This window comes from Sitophilus oryzae, unplaced genomic scaffold, assembly GCF_002938485.1.
Source record: "Sitophilus oryzae breed Bouriz unplaced genomic scaffold, Soryzae_2.0 scaffold_1007_pilon_pilon, whole genome shotgun sequence".
NCBI lineage: Eukaryota > Metazoa > Arthropoda > Insecta > Coleoptera > Curculionidae > Sitophilus > Sitophilus oryzae.
In genome coordinates this window covers 1,268,920-1,295,588 of record NW_022145624.1, presented here as the reverse complement: position 1 = coordinate 1,295,588, position 26,669 = coordinate 1,268,920, and the positions used below count along the sequence as shown (strand labels likewise).

Here is a 26,669-nt window from a genome sequence, read left to right as displayed (position 1 = left end):
TTCTCTATAATTTCCGGCTTCGTTTTTGAAAATCGGTCGAGTCATTGAGAAAATATGAAGGATTGAAATTTGAAAAGTTTATTTAAACATTTATCAGAGTAAATGATAAGGATAAATTCCTTCGACCAATTTGCTGTTTTTTCTTATTATTTCTAGATGTTTACGCATTTTTTCACTTGCCACAAGGTAGAACGATCAGGTGAGGTAATTGCTAGATAGCTGTTCTGTGACTTATGCGTTGAAGTTCTTCTCAATATCGTTAAATTTTTTAACAATTATTAGGGTATACTCACTTGCAGAAAAAGTGGAAATAATCGAACTTTATTTTAAAAATTACTAAATGTGGCAATCGGGTTGCGCAGATATTCAATGAACGCCATCCTGACAACCACCTTTATGGCAAAATTGTTCGCGAGTTAGTAGCAAAATTTCGCGAAACTGGTTCCGTTATGAATAAAAAGAGGCAGAGGGAAAATCCTGTAGTAAATGAAGCTATGGAGGTATTTGTATTGGGCCAAGTTGCCATGGATAGTACGCTGAGTACAAGAAAATTAACCAATGAGACCAGCGTGAATCGTACAAGTGTCCAAAAGATATTAAAAAAACGCAAGTTCCACCCGTACAAAATTCAGTTGGTACAAGAACTCAACGAAGACGATTTTGATCGTCGTTTGCAATTTTATGAAACTATGAGTGAACGAGTGGCGAATGATAATAATTTCATTTTTAATGTGTGTTTTTTGGATGAGTGTACTTTCTTTTTGAACGGTGTAGCCGATTAAGCACAATTGTCGGTAGTGGGCTGAAGATAACTCGAGGGTTTTTCACGAGGTGCACATACAACACCCTCAGAAATTGAACGTGTGGATTGGTATTTTTTGAAATTCTATTGTGGGTCAGTTTAACGATATTGAGAAGAACTTCAAGGCACAAGTCATAGAACAGCTATCTAGCAACTACCACACCTGATCGTTCAACCTTGTGGCAAGTGAAAAAATGTGTAAACATCTAGAAATAATAAGAAAAAACCTCAAATTGGTCGAAGGAATTTATCCTTATCATTTACTCTGATAAATGTTTAAATAAACTTTTCAAATTTCAATCCTTCGTATTTCCTCAACGACTCGACCAATTTTCAAAAACGAGGCGGGGAAATATAGAGAATAGAAAGCTTTTTTCATTGCGGCGCCACTTGACCCCCCTTCCCATTTGAAAAAAGTTGGGGGATGACACCCCCGCTTAGAGGGTTGAAGATTTCGCAATTATTTTTGGGGCAAAAGTTGTCCCCCTCACAAACAAAATTGACCTGTTTTTGGATTTTTTGAAAAAAAGAATACCCTGGCCGTTATGCCTTGCAGAACGTTTTCGATGGGCTACCCTGTATTAAAAATAAAAATACTGTATAATAATAAAAAAATATACATTGTGTAAAAAAATAATTAAAGTGTTTTTTTTTATTTTTAGCCCTATTTTCATAATTTCTTTAGCAAACTGTACATGTAAAAAACTGTAAATATAAAACTTTAATTCGTAAACTCTTTCATCGTAGAATTTCGTAAATTATACAGGGTTAATCGAGGGATTGTTTTTTGACCTTAACTTTAAAACACCCTGTGCAATAATTTCGTGTGTAAATTTTTCGAAAATATCATTTTACGGTTAGAAACATGAATCCTGAACATTTTGTTTTTTGATTCATGTCAACACATACTTTGGTTAATTTTTAAGAGCGAAATGAACTTGCCACCATCAGTTTGTAATTTTTTCAATTACATATCAGAAATCGATTCAAATTAATTATCCCAGAAATAAGTGCAAGTATTTTAAGGGCTGGTAGATCTCGATAAAAGAAACATATTTTCTCTTCATCGTTTTTTCAAATAAGTCAAAAATAACCGTGTTATTTTACTTTGAAATTTCCAAAAAAATGACTTTTTACCAAAATTTTGAGAACTACTAGATCTTTTCTAAATTTTCTTTCTTGTAAATTTAATCTAATACCTATGTTGCTATATTTTCAAGATATTATGTTTTTTAACTAAAAACAAAAAAAATTCCAAAATTTTTTTTAAAAAATTTCGAATTTTCAAAAAAAAAAATTTCGCGAAAAAAACTCATAGACGTGTTTCTGGGGTTGAACTATACTACCAGTTGAAATACTTGCACTTATTTCTGGGACACCCTGAAAAATAACACGAAAATAGGACTAAAAATTAAAAAAATGTAATTTCTTTATATAAATTTGACGAAAAAATCTTCGTGCGCTTTTTTATGCATCTTAGTGTACTTAACGTTATCAATGCTATAGCCTAAATGACCTATAAATACTTAAAATTAAAAATTGCATTTTCAATATATTTATGTTTGTTCGTATTTTCTAATAAAAATTATTAATCTGCAAGGTCTACATAAAAAACACTTGAAACAGTGTTGATCTAAGTATACAAAAAAAACGATTGCTCTATATAAGGAAGATATGCCTTTATTTCAGTGTTATTTGTGGAAAATACATCTGCAAAAATGAAGCTGGTTCTTTTTGTGAATCCACTCTTTGTTTGGTCTTCCTTTGCCCGAAATGTGAGTTTACCTATATAGTAAGAATAATATACACTTATTTATTTAAAACACCTAAAATATTGCAATCTAGAATATAAATTATGTGTTTAAAGAAAATTTGTAAAAACAGTAGATCATTTTTAATAATAATCTATATTGAAACTAAAAAAACTGAAGTAAATTATTTTTAATTATTCACAGTGGATTTTTCCAAATAAGACATATTACGGTAATTTTTTAGTATTTATTATGCTACCGAAGTTTCTAGATAAAACAAGGCGATGATGTGATTTCATACTGAAAGAAGCTTGTGATATTTTTTTTCGATCTACCCCAATTTTTTATATTAGTATTTTTGAATTTTACCAATTTTGATGTTAAATATAATAAAATATAAGGTATATTATGAGCTACGTAGAAATGGCAACACCCAGTATATACTTAGCTATACAGGGTCATTCACGGCCATGGTACGTTAGTTAAAAAGTACGTAGTTCTTAAAAAGATAATAATATTATAATTTTTTCGTTTAAATAATATATTGTTTTATTCATAGACAAACAAATAAAAAGAAACTGACAAATCTCATGGTAAAGAGTGGGACCGCGTTCCCGTATCGCAACTCAGAATAACAATTTTGAAACCAATTAGCAGGACCATGGCAGGACGTACGTCTTTATTGCGGTCTTTCTTTATTATGTGTGCTTTATATGAAAAAGAAAGGGATAGGTATAAAACGGATCCTAAGACATTATCGCACATTCTGGCTGGCGGAAAATTTAAATTAGCCTTTATTAGTAGTATTCTTTCATTCTGAAACTGAAAATTTTCACTTAAACTGATTTACTCCCTATACCACGTAAAGGAAACGTGGTTTAGGGAATAAATCAGTTTAAGTAAAAATTTGCAGTTTCTTTCAGAACGAAAGAATGCTACTATTATAAGGGAAATTATAAAAAAAGCAAAAATTGTACTGTTTTATAAACATATTTATTTATACATAAAAATAAATAAACTTTTTACAATATAATAACAAAAAATAACAGTGTTTATTCCACCCACCTACCAATTTTAAATGAAGAACTGACTGTTGCAGGAAACGATCGGCCAATTTTTTTAAAGGGCATTAAAAATCTCATTTTCGAAAAAACTGCCTAATTGCAATAACAAAGTGAATATCCAAGCAAAGAAGACTTTACGAGAATCATGATCCTGAACCATTTTCAAGTCCAGTTTTAATCCTAAAACAAAAGTAAGATAGGTATATTAATAAAGTTTCTGGTTACTATAAACCAGCTATAAATTACCTATCCAAAAAATGAAAAAAATTAATTGTATTAATTTGTTATGTTAAGAGAGGTTCGAAATATTTTTGATACTACTACTTCTACTTTTTTCTTAATAAGATGATAAATATAACTACTTACTTTTATTTTACCGGGTGTCTTTAACATATCTATCAGAGAAAGGGGGCACCAATACATATAATAGATGATACTGGCTTCTGCAGCAAATAAAATAACAAATAGTATAACCGAAAATTATAAGTAAGAAAATATAAATACCTATATGGAACAAAGGAATTTGTTCCCTATCCATATTCATGTCAATAAAATGGAGAGATTAGAAAAAAAGGTAAATCACCAAAAGAAAAATTAACAAACATGACGAATTGTCATGATGTTGTCATTTGGGTTGTCATGATGACGAAAACGAAAGGCGATTGTTCTAATTTCTATTTAGAAATTACGTTTTATATGGTTGCTTCTTTCTCTCTTGTTATATTAGAATGAGATAGCGGGCCCAATAGACGCAATGCGCAGATCAACATAAATAGAACGAAATTTTGCGTTCTGAGTTGCGCTACGGGAACGTTGTCCCTCTTTTTGCCATTTAATTTGCCAGTCTCTTTTTATTTGTTTGTCTATGGTTTTATTAGAAGTAAAAATGACACTTTTTGCGGTGAGACTGTACGTTTAGCCGAGGCAAAAGTCATTTCTACTCCCAATAAAACTTGCTATTTTTTTTCAAATGCCACAAATAAGTTTAAAACAATTTCAAACGTTCCGTATATCGAGAAACTATGGTTACGCTCGTTGAATTTGACACTTTACGTCAGTTTAATAATATATTTTCGCACTTATATGCTTGGGCGTAAAAGTGCTTTACTTCCATGCCTAGGAGATAAAATGACTTTTTTATATTGTCAATCACGTCGCAAAAATTAATACTTTTGTGACGTTTCAAAAAAAAATAGTTATTATTTATACAAGACGATAAAATGGTATTTTACCGTCCAACCCTTGTCCGACCGAAAAGATTAACTCACGAGCGATGAAATCGCGAGTGAATTAATTTCGGGAGACGATAATGCAATTTTATCGTCGTGTATAAAATAATATTTTTTCCATAGCGAGTTACGTTTTAAAAAATATTCAGAAATTATTATTTCAAGGAATTTATTAGGAGTAGAAAAAATATTGTGCTGGGTTGGCGTTGGTTTCTATGTAATTTGACACATAAATAAAGCTGTCTCTTTAGTTGTCAGTTTTGAGTCAATATTTTTTAATTCTCTTTCGTGTCGATTGCTGATTGAATTGGAGCCAGAAATGGCTCAAAACGAAATAAGTAAATTACAAACAGATATTCAGGCTGAGGCGACAAACGCCATATCCTAGCTACTTCCATTTAAATCCCGAATAACTTATGAAAAGGAATACAAAAATATTTAAAAATGGAATTAACTGTTCAGCTAGAAATATTTTTGGTTTTTGTAACAAGGATTATTCAAAAGATATCTTAATAGTTTTTATTCTTTTTTTTTTAGAAAATACCTTTAAATGAAGGAACTATAACAATTACATCTGAAGTACCTTTAACGAGTGAAACAACAACTAGAATAACTACAACGACCGAAGGAGCTACAACTACAACTGAAATACCTACGGCGACTGAAGAAACTATAACAACTACAACTGGAACAACTATAACTACCGAAGGAGCTACAACTACAACTGAATTATCTACAACGACTGGTGGAACTACAACAAGTACACCTGAAATTACTACAACTACCGAAGGAGCTACAACTGCAACTGAAATATCTACAACGACTGGTGGAACTACAACAAGTACACCTGAAATTACTACAACTACCGAAGGAGCTACAACTGCAACTGAAATATCTACAACGACTGGTGGAACTACAACAAGTACAACTGAAATAACTACAACCACCGAAAGAGCTACAACTGCAACTGAAATATCTACAACGACTGGTGGAACTACAACAACTACAACTGAAGTGCCTTTAACGACTGAAGGAACTACAAGTGAAATAACCCCAACTATGGATGCAAATATCATAAAAAGAAGCATCGATGCCTCGATATATCGATATAATAAATTAAAAACATCAGTACAAGGTTTCCAGTGGATCTAGCACTTCTTACTACTTTCCACAGGCGTCATCCACTTGGAGTTGAAGGAGTATGTAACTAATACTATAATTTTTGTATTCGAATAAAATTAGAGTAACACGTGATAAAAAATATTGTTTTATTATTCTAGGTAGTTCACTTGACTTAAATAAACATAGTATTTATTTACATTATGATTGCACACAGGGTCGTTTCAAATCATTCGTCAAAAAATTAAATAAAATTTTTACGGTGTTACTTTTTTCCACTTTTTGTCTAATATACATACCAAATTTACTTTTTTAGTAGTTGGAGCAATAATTGTCATTAATTAACGGAAACAGTCACTTAATGTAGTTTGAATACTGGAATCATATTAATTGGTCCTCTTTAACAAATATTTAAACAGTTTTGTTTTTAATTTTTTAATGAAATAAACGAACTATATCGAGAATATTAATATCTGTACTCTTCAAAAATTTGTTACATCTTTAAAAATAATCTAAGACGTCACTATTCTATGTATTTGTATATTGATAAAAATGAGGTCTAAATTAAAAGAAAATGCATTTTCTACGAAAACTTGAAGAGATAGGTAAGAAATGGTATAATACAATTTGATAGACAATTAAATTGTGCATCAAATTCTCATAAAATATACAGGGCGTTCCATTTAAATTAAACAAGTTATTGCCGTTTAAAGCTAATAATTATTAAAAAAAAGACACTATGTATAAGTTAGTATATTTTTTATTATTGCAACACAAAATTTAAAAAATAGAAATACTTCAGTACAATATTTGGTTTTACAAATTTAAATACGCCTAGAGAAATAAAGCATTATAGTTATTAACGTAATAAGGCCGATAAACAACAAATAACGGCCGGGCTGAAGTTTGTGATCCGAGGCGATAGCCGAGGATCATAAGCAGCCAAGGCCGTTAAAAAGCTTATTTTTGGCGGATTTTTCGAAAGTCCATTCCAACGAGATTAAACTAACCCTCAAATATTACAAAGTTAATATAATAATATCGCCATATTGTTTTATCTCATGCTGACATAAATGTGAGAAAATTTTATCCAGTTTGTATGTTAATGTAAATTCTTGCTTTGTTTTATCATCACAATTATAAATGTTTAATTCAACGCGAACGAAGTCGCGGGTACACGCCAGTATAATATAATCATAACTCACTTGTCTAGTAATCCTAAACCCAATACATGCAAAACCCTTATCCAACTAATATGAAAAATCGACTTTATATAACGAGAATATACGTCTCGAGAAATTGAATAAAAGCAAACTAGACGTAAGCTTCAGAATAAGAAAAAAAATAAAAAAATTAAAAAACTTTCCTTAAAAATAGGTCACTTCATAGCCGGGGAAAAACGGCCAGACCTAACCTCATTTTTCATCTATTACATGCACGGGCGGAGAGTAGGGGTCATCCTATAGAAACAGGGTGGAGAGGGGGGTAAACTACTCGCACCTCCCCGAAGTAATTTCCAGGGGAAGTCAGTGCAACCGGAGACGATTTATATTCTTCGCGATGCACCGGCCCACCGCCTATATATTCCTTAAATTTCCATCGCTCGCTGTGTTGTTTTAAGGGCCGAAAGAAAAGGGGTGAAGCTGGGTAGAGATGTTTACCGGTATCGATATTTTTTGTATCGATATTCCAGAAAAAAATTTCGATATGATATCGGCTCGCTGTTGTATTAAGGGGTGAAATAAAAGAGGTGACGCTAGGTAGAGATGTTGGCCAGTATCGATATTTTTAGTATCGATACTCCAGAAAAAAATATCGATATACAATCAAAAAACTGTAGGGATGTCTATGGCTCGCTGTTGTTTTAAGGGAGGAAAGAAAAGAGTTGAAGATTGGTAGAGATGTTTACGGGTATCGATATTTTTTATATCGATATTCCAGAAATAAATATCGATATTCAATCGAAAAATTGTAGTGTTATCTATGGCTCGCTGTTGTTTAGTTTGGTTTGGCCAGAGAGTTATCTATGGCTGTACGGTGAAGTTAGGTAAGGATGTTGATCGGTTACGGGTATCGATATTTTTGATATCGATATTACAAAAAAAAATAACGATATACTATCGAAAAATTGTAGTGTTATCTATGGCTCGCTGTGGTTTTAAGAGCTGAAAGAGAAGGGGTGAAGCTCTGGGTAGAGATGTTTACCGGCATCGATATTTTTTGTATCAATATTCTAAAAAAATATATCATTATACTATCGAGAAATAGTAGGGATATCTATGGCTCGCTGTAGTTTTAAGGATTGAAAGGAAAGGTGGAAAGAGAGTAGAGATTTCTACCGGTATCGATATTTTTAATATCGATACTCCAGAAAGAAATATCGATATACGATTGAAAAATTGTAGGGTTATCCATGGCTCGTTGCTGTTTTCAGAAAAATTGTGAAGCGACATAGACAACTTAAACGGTATTAATATTTTTAGTGTCGATATTCCAGAGAAAAAATATCGATATGCAATCGAAAAATTGTAGAATTATCTATGGCTCGCTGTTGTTTTAAGAGCTAAAAGAAAAGGGGTGAAGCTGATGGGTAAAGATGTTTACCGTTATCGATATTTTTAGCATCGATACTCCAGAAAAAAATATCGATATACCATCGAAAAATTGTAGGGTTATGTATGGCTCGCTGTTATGTTAAGGGCTGAAAGAAAAAGGATGAAGCTAGGTAGAGATGCTGACCAGTATCGATATTCTAGAAAAAATATCGATATGCAATCGAAAACATTGTAGAGTTATCCGTGGCAAGTTGCTGTTGTGAGAAAAATTGTGAAGCGACATAGGCATGTTAAACGGTATCGGTATTTTTAGTTTCGATCTGTAGTTTCGATATTCCAGAAAAAAATATGGATATAAAATCCTATTAATTATAGGATTTTCCATCGCTCGTTATTGTTTTTAGAAATACGGGTAAAGGGGGGCGGGTGCTGCTGTACGGTATCGATATCCCACAAGAAAATATCGATATACAATTTTATAAACTGTAGAGTTATCCATTGTTCAATGGATGTCATCCTAGATCTAACACCACTGCACATTGTCATCGGTATATATGCCATTGCGACAATTATTAGATTTGTCATTGACGGAAACAGTACTAAGATAATTGCTCAGGCGCTTGGAACACTCTCAAGACTCTCAAGATGAAAATTCCACTCCTACAACTCCCAGTGGATAACATACTAAGAATGTACAACTTTGAGAAACACCTCGCTGACGCATAAAATGGTATATTGATACTTCCAAACCGAAAAAACTATTATAATAACCAAAAAATAGTAAAAAATAACCGAAAAAACAGACATAACAAAAATTGTCGATATGTTTTACCCATCCCTACTGGAAGGCTGTTCCTCCACTTATGTCGAGAACGTATGTTCCGGACAGGTCTGGAGTGGATGTGAGTCTGTAACTGGTCCAGACCCTGGATAGCCGAGAAAATAACGATTGCCAGTGGATTTTCTCGATTTTAAAGCAGCTTTAAATCGTTTTGTCTTTGCCTTAAAAGGTTTTTAGCTTTGTTTATTGAAATGCTTAAAGAAAACGAACTGAACATAAAAATATATGGAGATATAAAACGAGAAGAAATAGAAAAGTCTTCTAGTAAAATAGATTTGAAATCACTGATTAATCACGATCCTGCTCAAACCACTCAACGTAAGAAGCTCAATTTTGGCATATAGTTTGATTCTAGGGTGTAGAGGTTCGATAAGAAGGGATTTTTCGAAATTCCAGTTCCGAGGGGGTGAAACCACCTCTCAAATATTACAATATTTTTTATTTAAAAAACGGTGAGTTTTTCGGAAAAACTGTTAAACACGTATATTTTTTTTGTTGTTATACATATTTTAAGATTTTTTATACAGGGTGTTTTATAAAATATGACCATTCAATCACGATTCTGCTTAAAGTTTCCGAAAAAACGCTTAAACACGTACATTTTATTGTTTTTTAAATATTTGAATTTTTTTTAAAAATGTATACAGGGTGTTTCGAAAAATCTGGTCATGGATTAATGACGATCCTGCTTAAAGCGGTTGACGTAAAAAGCTGATTTTTGGAAAACGGATTGACTTTAGGGTGTAGAGGTTCGATAAGAAGGGATTTTTCGAAACTCGAATTTTAGGGGGGTGAATCCTCAAATATTAGATTATTTTTTATTTAAAAACCGGTGAGTTTTTCGGAAAAACTCTTAAACACGTATATCTTATTTTGTTGTTTTACATATTTTAAGATTTTTTAAAAATTTATACAGGGTGTTTCATAAAATATCACCATTGAGTACCTAATCACGATTCGGCTTAAACTGCTTGAACAAGTTGTACCGTATGATCGAGAAAAAACGGCGTCCAGTTGGCTTGGAAATGACAATCGATGACATTTCCCATATAATTTTACATATAAAATGACAGCGATCTTCATTTTATAGCCATCGCTGACGCCGTTTTTATTCGATCATACGGTATAATAATATCGCCATATTGTTTTTTTTTCTCATGCTGACATAAATGTGAGAAAATTTTATACAGTTTGTATGTTAATGGAAATTCTTGCTTTGACATTACATTGCAAATGATTAATTCGACGCGAACGAAGTCGCGGGTACACGTTTTTTAGCCCTGTATATATTCTACTATATTTCAGACAAAGATTTTATACACGTCTTACATCGTCTCAACATGCACCTAACCCCACCCCCAAAATCTTTACCCTCCCCATCCCTTATTGTTCGTATCCGAAAAGCGTCTTCCGTCTCACAGCCTGGTTTGTCTTTTACGGTGGCATTTTACAAGTTTGTCACGTCATTAAAGGGGAACGTGTGGAGACACACGTTATCCCAATCTATGGCGGTGGCGTTCCTGGCGAGATAGAAACGGGATATATAGGTGGGTATATACTATATGCAAGCTGCACTCCGCCGCGGCTGGATTTACGAGGTTAGGATGTTGGTAGAGGAATAAAAATGAATCAGTGCTGGAACGAGTGAAATATTACATATTGCCTTTTCTGGGTGGTGGAATAGGGTTATTGGATGGGAAAATGGTAAGTGGAAAGGGATAAGTTATCAGTAAACGGGAAAATATACCGGGTGGTCCGAACTGTATTTCGGAAACTTCGGCTGCATATTCTGCAGATAAAAATAGGTAAAAAAAGTTTTTATAAATGTATGTCCGAAAATGCTTAGTTTCGGAAATACAGGGTGTAGAAGTTTCATTTTTATTTAGATTTTTTCCAAATAGTTTCTAAAGTAATGGCAATATTTGGATGAAAATTGGTGTCTGGGAGTTTTTTGACATGGAACGGAAAGTTATTACTCTTCAAAACAGTTAAAACACATGTAATTGGCGCCCCCTACAAATAAGAGTCATAATGACATCAAAATCAAATTTCTTATGTCAAAAAACTCTCAGACACCAATATTCATCCAAATATGGACATTATTTCAGAAATTATTTGAAAAAAATCGAAATAAAAATTATATTTCTACATCCTGTATCTCGGAAATTAAGCATTTTCTGACATACATTTATACGAACTTTTTTACTTATTTTTATCTGCAGAATATGTTGCCGAAGTTTCCGGAATACAGTTCGGACCACCCTGTATATTTTGAAAAATATCGGTTGATGCGTTCTCGTTGGAAACATAGGAAATCCTATGCAAATTTTGAACAGTCCAAATACACTGGTCCCTGACACATTTCTTGTCGATTCCCATGTAAAATGATCTCCTGAATACAAATATACCCAACCCCCTGTTTTTGGAAGAGACCCCCTACCTATTTTTACTGCTTTTCGATAGTTTGGCGTGATAAAAAAGGAATATTTTGGCTTCTACATTGTTATTTCTGGGTTTCTAGAGATATAAAATGTTCTGAAAAGATAATCTTTTGTAGGAAAGCTTTAAGGGCGTTTTTAAGGGGTGTAATGTATTTCAAATTGTAATAAAATCAGTAAAACGTGATCAATTTTTCTGTTTTTTTTTGCATTGATTCACTTATTTTTGACATATTTCGACTTTAATGGCACCCGAGGCATTTTTTTCACTTTATTCGACAGAAAATTACACTCTGAATAAAATGACATATCATATGTCAACTATTGGCATTTTGGGATATGGTTTATTTGGATTTGTAACAGGCGGTTCATAACGACAATTTTAATCGAAAGTGTGTGGTACCAAATTATTCGTAAAAAAATGCTTTTTCCAAATATGCTAATGATCCACCCTTGTTTTATTTGAAAAAATTGAGATACGATTAAAAATATGATTCGGGCATCTTTTATCCGGCCAGGACAAGACACTAAAACATTAGACTATCGAATCTATTTTTCCACGGCACCTTGATTAAAAATTAGTGATTTTAACACAGTCATGGCACTCTAGATTGAAATTTAAAATACGATTTTTTTAAGCAAAAATATCAAAAGATGACATATGATATGTCATTCTATTCAGAGTGTCATTTTCTATCGAATAAAGTAAAAAAATACGGAGAGTGCCATTTAAAAATCAAAAGTTGTAGTCATTTCCGGTGAAACAGGAAGTGACCGAAAATAATTCTATGCATCAATCAATCCTAATTTATGTCATATACTTTACATACAAAATCTCGTTTTTATGTATCTGAAAAAAATAAAAAAGTTATAGGGGTGAGCCACTTTTGAGACGCACCCGGTATTCAGGGTCGTCAAAAAATAGTGTATTTTGTTTACAATTTCTTTACATTTTATCATTTCATTAATACTAAAATCGATCCATAGTAAATTTAAACCGTTCACCGTTTTGAAAAAAAAAATACTTAAAAAATTCCTAGCCTTTGCAATTTTTTGAAATTACTCTATCTATAAAGGTAAAAGAAATACCACAAGTAGCACTTTCTATCCTAATGAAAAGTACCTTTCATCTTTGACGCCGTTTTTTTTTAATCATACGGCATTTGTTTTATTCTGATAATGTAAAATACAATAAAATATAAACTTTTGAGAGGTCAGTATATTTCTTGCTCATTTGACAATTTTTTTATACTAAAAGAAATTTATGTGTTTAACTCGATTGTTCCTTACAACATCAAGCTGATAAAATTTATAGTTTCAATTTTCCGAAAAATATTGCCTCTAAACTCAAGCGCGACAGTATAATTCTTCATTGATTCAATGGCAGTAAATCCTAAGAAATGAAACAAGCACAACAAACGCCTGACGAACATGTTTAGCCCTGTGCTTAGTGAATTTATATTTGCTTAAAACTTTTTCCAGTCGTCTAGCGAAGCAATTCCAAAGTTCTTACTACGTCTTTTCTTTTACTGCGTTTCTGTTGAGGAAGCTTTTAAAAGCAGACGGAGTGCTCTGTTTAAAGTTTCAACGTGTCCTCCGTACCTCGATACCCATGTCTAAGCCTTACTCGTTCCGAAGTTTTATCTTGTTACAGTGTCTGGGAAATGATTTTTTAATTACATCTACATTACAAGAAAACTTTAGGCCGCGAGCATTGTCCAAACTGGACACTCAGTTCGTATAAACCTTTTTTTTCTCAATAATAAGGATAAGAATCATTCTCCAGGTCTTATACAGGGTGTTCACCACATACGACACGGAGTATTGTAGCTGAACGATTAGATATTTACAAATTGTAAGTTTTGGGTTCGTTGAAGGTCTATTAGAGCTACAATTTAAAAATATTTTTACAAGATACAGAGTGTCCCAAATAAGTAAAAAATATTATAGTTGTAATTTTTTAAATGGAACACCCTGTATAATTATTCTATTTTTGGATTCTACAATTGACATAAAGGTAAATTTGATTAAGGTTTATCACACTTAAACCTTACCGTTTTTGAAATATTTTCAATTTTATGAAATTGCAGTAAAAATTTTAAGGCTTTATTTCTCCCAGGGTATCAAAGTTTTTAATACTAAATATTTACTGAAGATTATTTATTGATCGGATATTGTGGTGCAATAATAAAAATTTTACTACCTTATATAGAGTGTCCAAAAATTTATATTAAATAATGACTAGCTTTAAACGGCAATAACTTGTTTAATTTAAACGGAACACCCTATATATTTTACGTGAATCAGATGCACAATGTAATTGTCTATCAAATTGTATTATACCATTTTCACCCATCTCTTGAAGTTTTCGTAGAAAATGCATTTTCTTATAATTTAGACCTCATTTATCACTATACCCATGGAATATTGACATTTCAGATTTTTTTATAGCACCATAATATGTACAAAATGTACAGGTGGTAAATATTGCAAGCCCATTGGCATACAAAAAACTATTTAAATCTTTGTAAAAGAGTATACCAATTAAATATACCACCATTATTTCTTACAAAAAAACATCAAAAGTTAGTTGATTACATACTTGTAAATTGTTTTAATTAATAAATTATTCTAAATAAATGTGGATTTGGCTCAGAAATCAATATAATAATAAGTTATGAAAATGAATGTCTCTGTTTTTATAAATAAGCATTCGTCAATAAATGAAATAAAATTTATAAGGTGTTACTATTTACCACACTGTCTAATACACACACAATTCAGTTTTTTAGTATTTGGAACAGTTATTACTTTAACGTAAACAGTCAATTTAATGTAGTTTGAATACTGGGATCATATTAATTGGTCCTCTTTAACATAAAATATTTAAACAGTTTTATTTTTATTTTTTAATTAAATAAGCGAACTATATCGACAATATTAGTATCTGTACCCTTTAAAAATTTGTTACATTGTTAAAAATAAGCTAAAATGTCAATATTCCATAGGTATAGTGATAAATGAGGTCTAAATTATAAGAAAATGCATTTTCTATGAAAACTTGAAGAGATGGGTAAAAAATGGAACAATACAATTTGACAGACAATTACATTGTGCATCTGATTCACGTAAAATATATAGGGTGTTCCATTTAAATTAAACAAGTTATTGCCGTTTAAAACTAGTAATTATTTAATATAAATTTTTGGACACTCTGTATAAGGTAGTAAAATTTTTATTATTGCAACACAATATCTGATCAATAAATAATCTTCAGTAAATATTTAGTACTAAAAACTTTGATACCCTTGGAGAAATAAAGTCTTATTTTTTTTACTGCAATTTCATAAAATTGAAAATATTTCAAAAACGGTAAGGTTTAAGTGTGATAAACCTTAATCAAATTTACCTTTATTTCAACCGTAGAATATAAAAATAGAATAATATACAAGGTGTTCCATTTAAAAAAATACAACTATAATATTTTTTACTTATTTGGGACACTCTGTATCTTGTAAAAATATTTTTAAATTGTAGCTCTAATACACCTTTAACGAACCCAAAACTTACAATTGGTAAAAATCTAATCGTTTAGCTATAATATTCCGTGTCGTATGTGGTGAACAACCCTGTATACTTTCGCCAATATACACAAAGAAGTCAAAGCAAGAGTAATGATATAGATATTAGCAAAATCATAATACATATGAAAAAATAAGCCCTTAATTACTTTATTTTTATAACACGGTTACAGTAGCTATCTTGATTATGACCATTCTAATAAAAAATAAGATAGAAACGATTAGTTTATTCTAAAATAGACAGTACACCAGAATACCATAATATCAGATGTGTTAATATCGAATAATTAAGATATCAATGACAGTGAATAACAAACGACGCCTCAGTGAAGTCACGGTAGGTTTTGGAAAAAACTTGCTTTTGACGTAATAGTATAAACGTCAAAGTGTTATTAGATCAACATTTTGATATTCTTAGCAGCGCGTTTTTTCTCTTTTGAAGAAAGGCATTTTTAGAAAAGCAATCAGAAGATAAAAAAACGCTCCCGAGACTATGAAAATGTCGATATAATAATATTTTGATGTTTAAACTATCTCTTTAAAACCAATTGTTTTCCAAAGCCTACCATGAATGCACTGAGGCGTCGTTTCTTGGTCACTGTCATTGATATCTTAATTATTAGATATTAATACACCTAGTATTATGGTATTCTGGTACGCTGTCGATTTTTTGAATAAAATAATCTTTTTTATCTTATTTTTTATTAGAATGGTTATAATCTAGAGGGCTAGTGATACCGTATTTTAGAAAAATAAGGTAATTAAGGGGTAATTTTTTCGTACTTTTTATAATTTTGCTAATAACTTTGGTTTGAAAAAAGATATCAAAATGCGGCTTTCGCTGACTTTTTAAGCTTTTATTACTCTTTACTATCAGCTAAAATTACATATACTATCGTATTTCATTTTTTTGAACAAACGCGTAATGTTTGTTAAGTTATAACATAGCACCCTCTAGCGTCTACGTTCAAAAGCTTATTTTTATTATTTATGTGGCATAATATAGAGTAAGAAACGCTCTTTTAAACGAGCTTTCATTTGTTGGATTCCGATCATCCAGTCCGGAGTTATTAAAATTTAAATAATTACAGATCTAACCTTCCCCCACCACTTTATTTTAGCAGATAAATTTACTGAAGATTGTGAAGCTATTATTTATAGTACACCTTATCTAGGCAAAACTTCGTAAAAATTCCATTTTTTTGTTTCCATAGCGGTTGCGTCCTCTAGCGGCCGTTCTACAAATTTGAAAATCATTTCCAGTTTCCAATTTATCATGGTCTGAGTTAAAAATATTTTTTTCCGCAAGCCCTACGACTAATAGTTTCCAAGATACAGCCGAGAGCTAAAGAATAACATTCTATTATAATTACTTATCCTTGAAGGTATAACAGGATTTCCTTGATCAAGAAATTATCTATGTATTTACATGGTCTAAGTAATTAAACCAAAAAAAACGTGCTGAAAGTCTTGTCGTCAGATCGATGCTCCCTCTGGAGACTGAGTGGAGAACTAGAGTAAGTTTTGCTGAAAACTTGTTACGTCCCGGAGGATGCCGATAGTTAGGTTTTAGATAGTTTTTAGTTTGGAGGAAAAAGCGCTGTCTTTATAAAAAAAGTAGGGTGTCGGGGTGATATTGAAAAGTAATTTTAGCTAATCTAGTTTGGACGAGTTTGAGTATGTCTATTTTATAAATTACAGATTTTTTTATATTTAGAACTCTAGGGAAATAAAACCGTTGTGTTGCACTAAAAAATGTGTAATAAGCAAGGTTTTATTATTAATGAAATAGCAGATGAAATGGCCAAAGAAAGGTTTAAAATGACATTCATAGGTCCAGAACCCTTTTGCGGCATTGCAAAAAGCAGTTAAAATTGCCTTCTGTCAAAAATAGTAGATAAAATAGTAGTTTAACCGCAAGGGTAGATTAAATGATACTTAAACAGAAAATTAATTCCACGCTGTGTTCGACATAATGTGGATCAACCTGCTCTCACTACCGGTTTCGGGGCCCTACCCCATCATCAGGTGAGCTTGGGTCGTTTCCACAATATGTCGAGTATATAAACACGACTTGTCGTAAAGTAGCGGTAAGATATTAAGTCCCCCATCGCGAGATAGCGGCCTGCGTGCAATGGTAGTACTTTCGTACCACCGAGGCACAACTGTGTCGGTTGATCCACATTATGTCGAACACAGCGTAGAATTAATTTCTATATTAGCAGTTCAAGGCAAGAAACTCTTATATAATTTTATTATATGCCTAAAAACTGCAAGAAATTTAATTTCTATTATATAATTTGGGCTAGCCGAAAAAAGCCTTTATTTACTATCGATAGTTGTGCCTCGGTGGTACGAAAGTACTACCATTGCACGCAGGCCGCTATCTCGCGATGCGGGACTTAATATCTTACCGCTACTTTACGACAAGTCGTGTTTATATACTCTGCGCTGTGCTCGACATATTGTGGAAACGACCCAAGCTCACCTGATGATGAGGTAGGGCCCCGAAACCGGTAGTGAGAGCAGGTTGATCCACATTATGTCGAACACAGCGTGGAATTTCTATATTAGCAGTTCAAGGCAAGAATCTCTTATATAATTTTATTATATACCTAAAAACTGCAAGAAATTTAATTTCTATTAAACAGAAAAGATAAGTTAAAACCTCTATTTCTTCTCGCACGTTTTTTAATTGCTTCCATTTTTGAAAATTTTTGTATTCCTTTTAGTTATTTGGGATTTAAATGGAAGTAGTTTGGATATGGCGTTTGTTGCCTCAGCCTAAATATCTGTTGGTAATTAACTTATTTCGTTTTGAGCCAGTTCTGGCTTCTGGCTCCAATTCAATCAGCAATCGACACGAAAGAGAATTAAAAAATATTGACTCAAAACTGACAACTAAAGAGACAGCTTTATTTATTTGTCAAATTACATAGAAACCAACGCCAACCCAGCACAATATTTTTCTACTCGTAATAAATTCCTTAAAATAATAATTTCTGAATATTTTTTAAAACGTAACTCGCTATGGAAAAAAATATTGTTTTATACACGACGATAAAATTGCATTATCGTCTGGTATAAAAAATAACTATTTTTCGTTTAACTTAACCGTTCCATAAAATCATCCTATAATCTCGAATTTTAACCCGTCTATGCCGCCAAACGTGCATGTAATAGATGAAAAATCGCCTACATTTCCCGAAGACGTTTGTTTGCCCGGAGGAAAGACACAGAATGACAAAAAGAACGTGGAAACTCTCAGAAAAGGATAGCATTTCTCAGCCGTAACGCTAGATCATAACTCTCACGTGGATAAAACTATAACCTCCCAACCCTGACGCCAACATATCACCTAAACATCAAATTTAATATATCTATATGGAAACATGGCTGGTGCTTCTGTTTTGTTTTCTTTTTCTTCTGTTTTTTGATTTAATGTTCTTGAAAGTTTTATTTGTTCCAACTTTCACCAACGCTTTTCCTATTGTACAGTAGAATTACTTTCACTGACAAGCTTTAGTGCTAACAATTACTAGTAAACGTGGACACATTTCTTTCAGGTAAGACATTCACTGGTCCAATGCCTAAGATTGATAGATTTCGTAGTTTAAAATATTAAAAAATGATATAATAAATATATTGTTTGTAAATCCATCACAATCTGGCAGCGCTGTCGCCATCGCTTGTCACTCAAATTTGATCACGTGCATCGGAAATTGTTTTGCGATTACCATATCTATGAAGTATTTATGGTCTAGAGTTGCCTACCCCTCTTTCCAACTTCATGCAAATCGTGGCGGAGACAGTGCGGCGTTGCCGAGAAACAAAAACTCGAGGATGGAAAACGTGCCAAAAGGCCGTTGCGAGACAATGGCAGGGATGGAACTGTCACCCTTTTGCACCTGTCTGTAAGATAAGCGCAGCCATTTTAGAACGGATGATGGGAATGAAAAGCGGGAGCTTTAGTTGGATCTAGTTACCTACTTACAGCTTTATTATAATAAAGCGTCGCGTCGTTCAGGTTCAAGCTCGATTTTCATTTTTTATAAATTTAATTTTTTTTTCGATTTATACAGGGTGTCCCAGAAATAAGTGCAAGTATTTTAAGGGGTCGTAGATCTCGATGAAGAAACACATTTTCTCTTTATCGTTTTTCAAATAAGTCCGAAATAACGGAGTTATTTTACTTTGAAAATTTCCAAAAAAAATATTTTCTGCTAAAATTTTGAGAAGCGCGAGAAGGCTGGTTTTTCTGGTTTTGTTTATCAATCAATGCCATTTATGTGACAGAAATCAAGCAAATATTGGAAGTTCGAGTGAAATTCTCATTTAATTTCTAAAATTTGTAATAATATTTTGTATTTACATCCAAAAGCATGGAGGTAGGCATTAAAGGTAAATACATTTCATTAACTAAATAGAATTACTTTTTAGGACCATTTAAATTTATCATGCAGCCATTCTTTCTTAAAGTCAGGAACATTTAAAGAAAACATGAAAAACAAGACAACAAGCAATCGTGAATGTTTTGTAAGCTATAAAAATATAAATATTGATTAGATTTGTTTATTTATTATTGATCTGTTTTAATATCGGACCTGCAAATCTTCACTTGAGTTGTCTAACGAGTTTAACAGTTTATTAATAAAGTACTTTTCAATATTAAACTCCATTGAAAAGAAGAAGCAAACGTAAAAGCAGAGAATAGGTTCATTAAAAATGCATAAAAGATAAATTTTATAACAGAGGTATTGAAATTTAGAAAACGTCAACATTTGACGTTTCCAGTATTTTACCAAACCGTTCCGTATCAAACCGATGTCTTTCAGGAACCGCTCTTTACCGTAGTTTACCGGTCTGGTTCGCCTGGCTTTGCAACGGAATACAGCCTGAGTTGATAGCTCTTAAGGCTGCTTGACTATCGGATAAGATGGCTATTTCAGATCTCTAAAATGGTGTGAAAAATAACGATTCATTTCTTTATCTCCTTATTAATAAAAATACATGTTTTTTCTTTGACTGAGAAGCCTAAATCAAAAAAGAACTGACTGTCTTTAATGGAGTGTTCCCTTTATTTATGTCAAACCTACGTAACAAAGGAGTTTTTATTAGCTGAGCCAAAGTAATTATAGTTTCCTCGTAATATTATCCGTCCTCTCTATCAGGTACTGTCAGGCGGTCTATAATTGTATCCTTTGGCCATCATCGTGTGCAGTTCGGCGTTGGTGCAACACAAAACCATTTAAATCGAGATAGGCATCTATAGTGCAGGTCGTATGTGATGTAGACCTACGTTTACAATGTGTATATTGTGTACAAGGCCTAGATTATGTCAAATTAAGTACGAAAATATAGGTTTAATTTAGTTTGCTATATACTCCACGCAAAAAATTAAATAAAACTACACTCACTCAAAATTTTTGCATTCCTTTTCCAAGTTATTCGGGCTTTAAATGGAAGTAGTTTGAATATGGCGTTTGTCGCCTCAGCCTGAACATCTGTTGGTAATGTACTTATTTCGTTTTGAGCCATTTCCGACTCCAATTCAATCAGCAATCGACACAAAAGAGAATTAAAAAATATTGACTCAAAACTGACAACTAAAGAGACAGCTTTATTTATTTGTCAAATTACATAGAAACCAACGCCAACCCAGCACAATATTTTTTCTACTCGTAATAAATTCCTTGAAATAATAATTTCTGAATATTTTTTAAAACGTAACTTGCTATGGAAAAAATATTGTTTTATACACGACGATAAAATTGCATTATCGTTTCCCGAAATTAATTCACTCGCGCATTAATCTTTTCGGTCGATGATAAAATACCATTTTTAGTATAGTAGACTTTTTAGTATCTTTTTCTGTGGAATATGTTAATCTCAATAACTTTATTTATGTTGGAGATATTCACTTTTAAAGAAGACACTAAAATTTTTTTGTAAAAAACCATGCTTTTGCTTTTGGTTTGATGACACAAATAGGCTATTATTAGTGAAAATATTAATATGTTTGTAAAAGTCTGAAAACTTTTGGGTTAAGGAATATTTGCCCGTTTTTTTTATTATCCAAAAATTCCAAAATCTAATATTTGTTGATTCTACCTTTTAAATGAACTTTGAATCATCAAAAAATATTAAATTTTAGCCGAGTTATTTAACAGTTTGTCCTATCGATCAATGATACACTTTTGAAATCTATCTCCGAAGTGTTAAAGACTTGGAGAGAACATTCATAGATCTTCGAGGCGTAATATCTCGGAAACTACTAATTCTACGTAAAAAAATAATAAGGACCATTTTTGTAGGTAATTTATTAAATAATTTATTCCAAGAAAAATTTTCTAAATTCCATATTTTGGCAGATATTTGCAAAAAACTGATTTTTTCGTGTCCTTATTACTGGACTACTAATTTACTTACTACTCAATAAAATGACTTTGATATACAACCTCAAACTTTTCCAATAAACTAAATACATACACCGGAAAAGTCTAGGGATATTACAATTTTATCCAGCCATCGTCAGTAATTTTATTATTTGCATTTCTGATATAATAAAATTAAAATAAACAAATAGTTTACAGGACGTATTTGAAATAAAAATGCGAAATTTACCGAATTTTTTAAATTTACCTTGATTTTTATTGAACTCAAAAAAATACACACATTTTTTTTATTCTAAAGTGTGAATTAAAAAAAAAAGATAAAAACCATTTTTACTTAATAAAGGCTATGGCCTCCTCTACTGTTCATTACAGCCCTACATCGTCTCTCCATGCTACTGATCAGGTTGTCGATCTCTTCTTGAGGTACAGCCTGCCACGCTGTATTCACGGCCCGAACCAGATCCCTACGAGTTTCACGAGGCATACCCATTCTCAAAATTCTTCTTTGGACCGCGTCCCATACATGATGAGCATTGATAAACTCACTTACCACTCTGGCTGTATGAGGCCGTGCATTGTCATGCCTGAGAATGAAGTTTCTCCCAAATTCATTGGCATATGGTAACACGACAGGCTCAAGAATTAAATCACGATATGTGATTCCTGTTAGAAACCTTTCAAGAAAAACGAGATCGGTTTTTCGGCCTAACTGGACTCCTTCCCAGACCATAACTGTTCCACCTTGATAAAGGTGCACTTCCTGAACATGATCCAACCGAAGAAGGTTTCCCGGTTCTCTCCATACCCTAAGCCTTCTCGAATCCGGATGAATTCCAAAGCGTGACTCATCCGTAAAGAGAATATTGGCCCATTGTTCATTCGACCACCGAACATGATCTTGAGCCCACAAATATCGTACCTCTCGATTTCCTCTTGTTAAGGGTTGAGCTCTCCAGGGGCGTCTGCTTCTTAAATTGACCTCTCTTAATCTATTGCGAACAGTGTCAGGACTAACGGTTACATTATGTGTTTCCTGGAGAATTAAACTAAGCTCTGATGCTGTAAGAGTCGGTCGGCGTCGAGCATTTAATTGTAAAAAATAATCTTGCTGAGGGGTAGTAATGCGATGTCGCCCTGTGTGCCTTTCAGCAACATCACCATTTTCACGGTAACGTGCACTTAATCGCGATATTACACTTTGCGTTGTATTTAATGCTCTAGCTACGTCGATTTGGCGCATTCCAGCTTCGAGCATACCGATGGCCCTTAGCATTTCGTCTCTGTTAAGATGTCTACGCTCCATAACATCGTTTAATACTAAACAGAGTTATTTGAATGAATTCAGGCCAGTTATCATAAAAACATAGCCAGTACAGGTTAAATTCTAACAATTGATGCTAGGTGCTTTTTATACATTTGACAAAAAATGCACAAACACTTCTGCAAATATCCCAAATTTAGAAATAACTAGTGTGACTACTTCGTTTCAATCGAAGTAGAAAGAATCGGCCTACAAATATGTGGTTGTTTATTCAAAACATTTATTTTTAACTTTAATAAAATGATATCCCTAGATTTTTCCGGTGTGTGTATAAAAATGTATTTCAGGCAATTCATGGAACACTCTGTATAATTAAGTATATTTGTTAACATTCAAAACATCAAATCGAACATATTAGTGTCTCAGTATATCAAATTCTTTACCGAAATCATCGACTGTTAAATTGAAACTCTATCTCCAGTAATTTTTCAACCTACAACTTTACTTACGATGTTCCCCGAAGTTTCAAATAAACTATTTTAACTGGAAAATACTTTTGCGAAAATGTCGCCGACTCCTCATCCTGTTTTTCATTAAAGTGAACAGATAGAAAAAGAAAAAAAAGCGAGATAGAATGAAGGAACTGGTAGATAATGGATAAATTGGTACCAAATTTTCTTAGTTTTCTTTCTAAAGAACATATTCATTAGGTTTAAGATTCAAAATAAGCGTTTGGAATTTAACGTTTTATGTAAAACTGGCTAGGTATTTTTACACAAATAAAGAAGGAAATTAAAGATAAAGGATTATACTATATCCGTATTGTAGCACATTTTTAGACAACTTCATTATTTTTAAGATTTTGATGGTTAAACATCAATTAAACAAAATATTCTTTATGTTTGGACTAAATTTTCTCGAAAATAAAGACACAATTTAAAATTCCGTTACAATACGGAAATAGATTGAAGTTTTCTGATTACAGTGATATATAATTTATATGGTTTTGTAACAAATAGCTCGCTATTTTATGGCAAATACTGAAGCTCTGCAAACCTTAATCAAGCCTTAATCAAAGCACGTGTGTTTTGGAATTTTGGGTGTGGCTTAACACGACAGGATCGGGCTAAGATCTCTGAAATATAATTCCTTCGGGCACACACCCGCTGGATGTAATAAAGTAAAAATCATTAATTATTTATGTATACAAAGTGTCTTAAAACTGAATGTTTTGAATTAAAAAAACAAATAAATAGCTCACGTTTTTTGGGATGAAGGCTGAATTTTCGACTTATATTGTGTCTAGTTTTCAAATCGATATACTTCTTTTCTAAATGCTCTTATTATTTTACGTATCTACGTTATTCCCCGACAACAGCAAAAATTTCAACTCCTTTTAAAGAATCCTAAAGAAAGAATAGCCCAATAAGTTATATCGTCTATGATGGACGTAGTACACTTCAAAAGGCTTCACCTAAATCTATATATTTCCGACAGACTAGCTGCACAGCATCCAGTGGCGGCGTGTGATTCAATATTTTGAGGGTGCACAAAGAAAGAAAAAAAATGTTACTCAATCTACACCCTATAAAACTCTTTTTTTATGACATTATCATGATCATTTTCTGCTTATGCTTTCTGCGCACGTTTTTTAATTGCTTCCATATTTGAAAATTTTTGTATTCCTTTTCATAAGTTATTCGGGATTTAAGTGGAAGTAGTTTGGATATGGCGTTTGTCGCCTCAGCCTGAATATCTGTTGGTAATTTACTTATTTCGTTTTGAGCCATTTCTGGCTCCAATTCAATCAGCAATCGACACGAAAGAGAATTAAAAAATATTGACTCAAAACTGACAACTAAAGAGACAGCTTTATTTATTTGTGAAATTACATAGAAATCAACGCCAACCCAGCACAATATTTTTTCTACTCGTAATAAATTCCTTGAAATAATAATATCTGAATATTTTTTAAGACGTAACTCGCTATGGAAAAAAATATTGTTTTATACAGGACGATAAAATTGCTTTATCGTCTCCCGAAATTAATTCACTCGCGATTTCATCGGTAGTAAATTAATCTTTTCGGTTGACGTTAAAATACCATTTTATCGTCTTATATAAAAAATAAGTATTTTCCTCTACAAGAGGTATTTAATTTAGGGATTCACATGTGCCCTTATTAAAGGGACGCCACTGGCTGCATCCAGAGTCGTCCAGGGCGGCGAATTTCCTTTGAGACGAATCCAGACTGGCTTCATGGGCGAATGCTCTCTGCTGGCTGGCGCAAATAAAATATTATCGAATCTAGATCTCCGGAAATATTTTACGAGTGGAATACTGGCCTCTTTCCTGGATATTTCCGGTTTGTCTGGAGAATAGGACGGGATCGGGTAATTGTTATCTCGATCTAAACGATTTAAGAAGGGATATTAAAGACTTTAAGGTTGTTTATCAATGTCATTCGATTAGAGAACTAAAGAAGACTTGAAAAATGACAAATAAATAATTATATTAATTGGGTGGAAAATTTTTAAAATTTTCTTTTTTTTAAGAAGTTTTTCTCTAGTAATTTTAGTTTGATTGGTTATTCTATAGAGGGTGCTCCAAACTGTATTCCAGAAACGGCAGCATATTCTGCAGATAGACTCGACCTAAATTTTTTGATTTGCTCCTTCCTTAGTCTTTTTATTTAAAGGTTATTTATAAATATCTCTTTATGATATTCTGAAAAAAAAACAGAGATTAGACTCTTGGCTGAATAGACTCGCTGTTATATTAAATGTTTCGGGATATTTATTGGATAAACTTCCAAACAATAATCCAGAGCGTTTCCAGGGCTGCGTTCGAGGCGCGGCAAACAAGGCAAAGACTAAGCGAAGGAACAAAACGTTCTAATCCAAAACTAACTGTTTGTCTTTACGGTAGATTTGCTCCGAGTTTTGGGGAGAAGGAAAGACGGGAGGAAACGCTCCTAATTCTGGAGGAGCAACAAACAAACGTTGGAGTGGATAGAGCAGGGTTGTGTAGTTATATGACACAGTTTTCGATTTTTTACATTTGCTACATGCGTAGTTTTCGTTGTTATTATCACCGCGATCCACTGGAACACCCTGTATATTATTGAATTTTTGACTTCCTTTCAGATCACTTTACATAATCCTAAGGTATGAGTAAATATATTTCGAAAGTTTCAGAGATATTAATAAATAAACAAAAAATATATTTTACAGTCTTTCTTAAAAAAATTATTAAAAATACAAGAACTCTCCTGAAATCAGAACTATATTAGATTTTTACTTTATATAGTCTGTACTTACTTTGCTATAAATATGGTAATCGTAAATTATACAGGATGTTCAAAATTCTACGCCAAACTTTCTAAAATATAAAATAATTTTTCTTCGTTTTTTTTTTTAAATGAAAACCCCTGTATATTATTTTTCCAATAGATAGATAATAAAAAATTGAACATTTTTTGTATTTAGAGTATTTTAAAATTTTTAAATGTTTCGCAGATACTCGCCGTTTTATATTTCATATGCCTTTTCCACAGTAAATATTTATGAAAGCCCCACCCAATGATTTTCTCTCGGATTTTACCTTTGAAAGAGCCATATTTATGAAATAATA

At 32.4% G+C, this 26,669-nt stretch overlaps 2 protein-coding genes across 5 annotated transcripts in view; one reads left to right on the top strand and one right to left on the bottom strand.

The window, feature by feature from the left end:
• LOC115891648 (protein artichoke) overlaps positions 1-26,669 on the bottom strand; it is a 296,926-nt gene that overhangs the window by 33,316 nt on the left and 236,941 nt on the right. The gene's annotated exons all lie outside the window — the stretch shown is intronic.
• Positions 2,510-6,101, top strand: LOC115891692 (integumentary mucin C.1-like). Its single transcript, XM_030912236.1, has 2 exons — positions 2,510-2,577; positions 5,384-6,101. Exons 1-2 carry the CDS (start codon positions 2,521-2,523, stop codon positions 5,996-5,998), a joined length of 672 nt encoding a protein of 223 aa, XP_030768096.1. The 5' UTR covers positions 2,510-2,520; the 3' UTR covers positions 5,999-6,101.